Source organism: Arachis duranensis, chromosome 4 (assembly GCF_000817695.3).
Source record: "Arachis duranensis cultivar V14167 chromosome 4, aradu.V14167.gnm2.J7QH, whole genome shotgun sequence".
NCBI lineage: Eukaryota > Viridiplantae > Streptophyta > Magnoliopsida > Fabales > Fabaceae > Arachis > Arachis duranensis.
This window is the reverse complement of record NC_029775.3, coordinates 113,841,132-113,847,910: the sequence shown is the minus strand read 5'-3', so window position 1 is coordinate 113,847,910 and position 6,779 is coordinate 113,841,132. Positions and strand designations below refer to the sequence as shown.

General features: G+C 36.9%; 1 protein-coding gene across 2 annotated transcripts; it reads right to left on the bottom strand.

The window, feature by feature from the left end:
- Positions 1-700: 700 nt before the first annotated feature.
- On the bottom strand, positions 701-4,240 carry LOC107486056 (MDIS1-interacting receptor like kinase 2-like). Of its 2 annotated transcripts, none has more exons than XM_016106596.3 (2): positions 1,447-4,240; positions 701-1,346 (listed from the first exon to the last, which is right to left on the bottom strand). In XM_016106596.3, exons 1-2 carry the CDS (start codon positions 4,208-4,210, stop codon positions 964-966), a joined length of 3,147 nt encoding a protein of 1,048 aa, XP_015962082.1. In that variant the 5' UTR covers positions 4,211-4,240; the 3' UTR covers positions 701-963. The 2 variants fall into 2 exon arrangements, with proteins under 2 accessions (XP_015962082.1, XP_020996717.1); XM_021141058.2 differs by having other exon boundaries at positions 1,107-1,300.
- Between the last annotated feature and the right edge of the window lie 2,539 nt (positions 4,241-6,779).

Sequence of the window (6,779 nt, the reverse complement as noted above, 5' to 3'; positions counted from 1 at the left end):
GGCTAGGGACGAGATAAAAACAGAAAAGTCTCCTCTAAGTCCAGCAAGTGTTAGCAAGCAAAAAAGGGGCTAAGATTCAACCCCCCCTTCTCTTAGCCACTGAAACCATCAGTTATCTTTATCTTTATTTCTATTTTATCTTTATCTTATCTTTTATCTTTCATAGACTAATGCTCTATATATACTTAATTTTACCTTCATAGTGAACAATTCAATCAATCAACAATCAATAAAATTTCTTCATCTTTTCTTTTCTTTTCTTTCATTATTATTCTTTCACAATTTTATTATCTTTATATACTCTTTCCGTTTTATTAATATTAATCATCTAACTTTTATATTTTAGTATCATTCCTATTTCTGTCCTTCAAAATATACATAATAATAAGTTAAATATCTATTCTATTGTATACACACGGCTTAATTTCTTCTTGTCTTCGTAGATTTTCACCTACCTAAATTTTCAGCTTTCACAGTGGTATTAAAAAATGACGACATTAAATGTATATCAGAAATGTAAAGAGACAACTAATGGCCGACATCCTGATTCCTATGGTGTTGTTCCATTGAACCATTATTTTAAAATTTAAAAGATCTTAAATACGTACTTATTAGAGGGTCTGTCTTTAATAAACACACGTTTTGAGCATTTATGACGTGCACAAATTAATATTTGAGTTCCTTCTGCTGCTATTAAAAATAAAGTTAACATTGACATTGCTCTATTTTTATTCATGTATTCTGACTCAACAAGCTTATCTCCTAGAGGAGGTACAAACCACTGATCCATGAGCCATCTCCATACTGGGGTAGATGGTCCAGATCAAAACATAACAAAAGAAAGTGACTTCAACTCACATATATGCACATTACACACACTGACAAAGCAAATAAACTTCAGATATGGGTGGATTACACATAAGATGTATATATGAACCATTAGATTTGATCATAAATGATGAATCACATAAGTGGAGTTTCCCATTCTTCATTGAGTTGTCCAATTCTGATCATAGCAAATTGGTCATCCGGGAAACGTGATTTTCCCATCATAAGCTCTTTAGAAACTTGATGCATGCTTGGTCGAGATTGTGGACTTTGGCTCAAGCATTCAAGTGCCCACTTTGTGATCCACATTATTTCCCCAACAATTGATATTTCAGGAAGGGGAGGTCTCTGATCTATGACATCAACCAATAACAAATCGTATGTTATTCTCGCTGTTGATGGTGACAACAATGAACTTATTAGGTCCGCTGGATGCTTTCCCATAAGAATTTCCAAACAAAGCACTCCAAAGCTGTATACATCACATTTCTCTGTCACTTCCATAGTCTGAGCTAGCTCTACATTCAATAATTCAAATGATACACAAGTATTGTAATAATTAATAAACTGTGATAATAATTTCCACGTAAAAATACAAGGTAAAAGTAATGGACTTACCTGGAGCTCCATAGCCATAGGTGACTGCAAGTGTTGTCCAATTTGAATCTGGGTTCAAAAACTTAGCAGTTCCAAAGTCAGAGACATGAGCTTCATAATAATCTGAGTCCAACAGAATGTTCTTGCTTGATATGTCACGGTGAACTATGGGGGGTTTGCAATCATGATGCATATATGACAAAGCATTTGCAACTCCTTTAACCACATTCACCCTCCTCTCCCAATCAAATGCACTTGCTTGTTTTTCACTGCCAAGTGCTTGATCCAAACTGCCACCTTCCAAGAACTCATAAACCAAAAATGAGAAGCGTGAATGCTGGCAATATCCGTATAGCTTTATGATGTTGCGGTGCTTCATTTCTGTCAGTGCTTGGATTTCATTCTCAAATGCTTTCAAATTGGACTTGTTCCCTGCATCTGATTCCTTATGAAGCTTCTTCACAGCAACAACCATACCTGAAGGCAACTCAGCCCTGTAAACGGATCCTTGCCCTCCAATTCCAATGAGATATTTGTCATCAAAATTATTGGTAGCATCAATGATAGTTTCAAATGCCATTTTTCCGTCATGGCTCCATATGGAAAAGTGTTCTTCTACTTGTTGCACTTCTTTAGCTGAGTTGTTTTTGTTTCTAGCACTTTTACAAAGAAAGTACAATGAAACAGCCACCACAGAAAGCACTAGTACTGCAAATATAACAAGTAATACCAATAACATGACCGTGTGACTTTTGTGCCTAGCACTGCTGCTTGGGCATGGCATCAAGCCAGTGACATTACCACACAACCCGTTGTTATTTTTCAGTGACTCAATTGTTTGGAAAGCTCTAGCGTTTGGAACCGGTCCTTTTAATTGGTTGTATGATAAGTTGACAGAAATCAAGCTTGACATACTGCTACTAAAAGTGTTTGGAATTGTGCCAGAGAGATTATTGTGTGAGAGGTTCAACAATTGCAACTGCTTCAGCTGTCCAAGCACCGATGGTATTGTTCCATTCAACGAATTCCCGCTAAGATCAAGAGAATAAAGAGGTTGAATTGGATCAAACTCAGAGGGGATGCTTCCATCTAGTCTGTTGTTGCTCAAGTTCAATTCCAACAAATTAGGCAACCCTACAACTTGTTTTGGAATGTTTCCTACAAGTTGATTGTTGCCTATGTCGAGATGAAGCAGGCTCTTCAAATTCCCTAGTTCTTTTGGTATCCTTCCAGTCAATTGGTTTGAAGAAAGTTGAAGCTTACCCAGTTTAGTAGCCTCTGCGATTTGTGGGGGTATACTACCGGAAATATTATTGTTGGATATGATCAAGGTATCAAGATTTGGGCACCTCCCCCAGTTAGGAGAAATTTGGCCATGAAATTTATTATCACTTAGATCAATAAATCCCAACTTTGGATATATGCCAAAATCTTGTGCTATATCTCCTTCCAATTGGTTACCTTGTAGCCTGATTCTTTGAATACTAGAGCAATTCTTCAAGCTTCTTGGTACTGGACCGGTAAAGTGATTATTATCAGCACAAAATGACTCTAGTGATCCCCCTGAGCAGATTTGGGGTGGCAAATTTCCAGTTAAATTATTTTCAGATACTAAAAAGATCATGAGGTTGGTCATGTTTCTTGTGGATGGTGGAATGCTACCTTTAAGATTGTTGAAAGACAATTCAAGCAGCGAGAGCTTCTTTAAGTTTCCAATTGTGTTGGGAATAAATCCGACGAAATTGTTTTCTTGGAGACTAAGTTTTTTCAAGTTGATCAAATTACCTATGGAGACAGGAATTGATCCAGAAAAATGATTGACGCGCATGAACAAGTAGATGAGCTTAGTCATGTTTCCAACAGTGGAAGGAATGGACCCAGAGAGATTGTTTCCATGAAGTACAAAGCGTTCCAAATTGGCCAAGTTTTCTATGGAAGGAGGGATTGATCCAGATAGTCGATTGCCATCAAGGTATAGCCAGGACAAGTTAGACATGTTCCATATGAGGGATGGGATTGGGCCAGAGAGGGAGTTATTTGAAACAAAAAAGTGATTCAGATTGCTAAGGTTACCAATGGTAGAAGGGATAGTTCCAAAGAGAATGTTTGTGGATAAAACAAGTACCTCAAGCTTTGTCAACATTCCAATTTCGTGGGGAATGGAACCACTAAGCTTATTACCTGCCAGATCAAGATACTTGAGGCTGTTCAAATTTCCAATCTCAGGAGGAATGTGGCCAGAAAGATTGTTCTTGGCTACATCTAGGTATGATAGGTTGGTCAAATTTGCTATGGAACTGGGTATGACTCCACTAAGATAAATACACAGGGAAAGATCAAGCCCGCGTAAACTCGTCAATGTCCACATCTCCTTAGGGATGGTACCCTCAAAAGCGTTCAAAGACAAGTTCAAAGTATTGAGTTTGGATATGTTACCAATGTGTGGTGGTATGGTTCCATAGAAGAAGTTGTTGTAGATATTAAAGGTGAGGAGGTTGGGGAATGATAAGAAGCTGAGAGTGTGGAGTGTACCTTTCAGATTATGATTTTCAAGATTTATTGCCGTAACGGAATTGGCTCTGTCACATGCAATGCCGTGCCATTTGCATGGATTCGTACCTGCCCACGACGACAACACACTGGTGTTCTCAAGGCTGGCCTTCCACTTTAAGAGTGCACTTGCTTCACTCTTCTCACTTGAAGCAGCAGCAGCAACAACATGGACACACAGGTACATGATCATAATGCCCCTGCTGTATGTGCTACCTTCAATCTTTGGATACATTGGTAGACTTCTTTTCAATGTTAATTTTTGTAAATGGATGTTGTATTGCTGTTGTATATATATATATACAACTTCTCATATTGTTACTTGTCATTTTAATTAAGGTAGGATTCTGCTACGTGTAATATATCTATACAACTTCTCATTTTAATTAAGGTAAGACTATATGTATACCAAAATTTACTATTAAAATCAGCTACAGAATAAAATATATACTGAAACATAAATACATATTAAAATTAAATTAAATTACACATGTATTTATATATAAATATATTAGTCATTAATTTTAATATATAGCCAATTTCTTGTTCTTCTACCAATATATCATATTTTAACAAGGCATATATAATAACTATTATTAGGGACGGATCTAGAAATATTATTATGAGGGTTAATAACATATATAATATTAAAAAATTATGTAATATAAGATGTATTACAAAAATATACCGATAGAGAATATATTTTAAAGTGTAAAAAATATGTGTGTACTTTTTACTAATGAAGTACTCAATTCTCGGCATTATAAAATTCATCGAAAATAGAATCCGTGTAAAATTTGTTGAGTTAAGAAATTAACTAAAATAATTAGTGATGACAAACATTATTTTTGGCAAAATAAATAATTAGAGTGGTTAAATTAATAAGTTCACATTGCTAATTATTTATGCTATGTTGCAGGTCACACTTCATTTTTGGCAGCCCAAGTTGAATAAATAACAAAACAAAGCAAATGGGCTGAATGGAAAGTGTGAATAAAGGCAAGCCCAAGTCATTCACATCAAACAAAGAAGCATGGCAAGGCACCGGGCCAAAAAGAGAAGAACCCGATCCAAGCTTGAAAGAATTTTCAATTTCCCACCATCTTGCTCAAACCAAGGCAACGTCCCTCTCCTCTCAAATCAAGTCATATCAAGACTTCAGAAAAGTAAGAAAGAGAAAGAGCCTCTTCCATAAGCCTTTAACCAAAGAAGCAAGAGAGAGAGAATTGAAGCTTGAAGTACAGAAGCTAAAACTGAAATCCCAAGCTAAATCAAGCTTAAGAAAGGTAAATCATATCATCTTGCATGCATCAGATCTTCACCCTTTCTCCCCTACTCTCTGCACTATTCGAAGATGGCTTTGAAGGGAAAGTTGCTCTCTGCCCCATTCTGCTGTGTATCTACGGCCTTAATCAAGACTTGGGGATCAAGTTGGTATTCAAGGGTTCATATTTGGTTTACCATTGGAAAACAAGTTCAGTTACTTCTTCATGGCTTTCGGACAAGTTGGAAAAGTCAGAAGCAAAGATTACTCTTTGATGTTAAGAATGAAAAAGTGAATCTGTGAGTTGGTGTAGCTCAAGGCTCAAGGTGTTGACCTTGGATGAAGAACCAAGAAACGTGCATGAAGATAAAAGAGGAGCTTGCTGTTCGTTCAAAGCAAGGAGAAAAAATCAGAGTTTGAAAAGTTTTGTTCTGAAAAAGCACTTTGAAGAAGTTCAACTAACTGGACAGTGTAACCTAATCAAAGGTGCATTCCGCCAGTATGAAGAACTGAATCAGAGGCTTGCTAATCTGGTTTTTCGCATAGCACAGAGGCTGTTGTTGAAGTCAATCTCCTTCATGTTTTTCTGATTGTAATGTACTTTTCTAAGCTTATCTTTCTGTAATTTCTTGAGAGAAAAGGCAAAGTGAGAAAGTTTAAGAAAAAGCCATGAGTGAAAAGGCTGAGAGATACACTTGAGATAAAAGCCTAGAGTTATTTTCAGATTTCTTTAGGTTGGTTAAGTGTCTTGTATCTTGTACTTGTTTGGTATCCCTTTCTTAGTTGGGTTAGCACTAAGAGAAAATAGTTAGGTGTTAGCATAGCCAATGTCAAGTTAGGCTAGAACTTGAGTGTGAAATTAGTGTATGTAATACTGTTAACTATAGTGAAATTCTTCCATATTTGTGGAGGAGACTGGATGTAGGTTGCATAGCACATAGCAACTGAACCAGGATATATGCTGGTGTTAGCTTCTTCTTCTCTGTCATGTTATGTTTTCTGTTATTCATGAGACAAAAATAAATTGTCTCATAAATTTTCGCTGCTGAGTTCAAACAGAATCAGATTTGTAGCCTTGTTTAAAAAGGGGGTCAAAACAGCAAATTAAAAGGAAGGCATAGATTCAACCCCCATTCTCTAAGCCTACCACAACCTTCAATTGGTATCAGGAGCTAAGGTCTCAAGAATCAAGCTTAACCGCTTGGAGCAAAGATCCAATGGCAAACAACTTGGGCACAACCACAGTTGCCTACACCCTCACTGAAGGTCAGTCAAACAACCGACCACCTTTCTTCAACGGGAAGAACTATTCCTACTGGAAAGAAAGGATAAGGATCTTCATCCAATCCATTGACTACAACCTATGGAAGATCGTTGTGAGCGGTCCAAAGATCCCAACAAAAACAAGTGCTGATGGAGTAGTGACTCCAAAAGAAGAAGCTGAATGGAATGAAGATGATAAGAAGAAGATAGAGCTGAACGCGAAAGCAATCAACCTTCTTCACTGTGCTATCAGCTTTGAAGAGTACCGGAAGGTGTC

Excerpts from the sequence above, each read along its gene's own strand:
- LOC107486056 (XM_016106596.3), bottom strand. The coding sequence starts at position 4,210 with ATGTATCCAAAGATTGAAGGTAGCACATACAGCAGGGGCATTATGATC. Across the intron at positions 1,347-1,446 it reads CTATGGCTATGGAGCTCCAG|AGCTAGCTCAGACTATGGAA; the intron begins GTAAGTCCATTA and ends TATTGAATGTAG.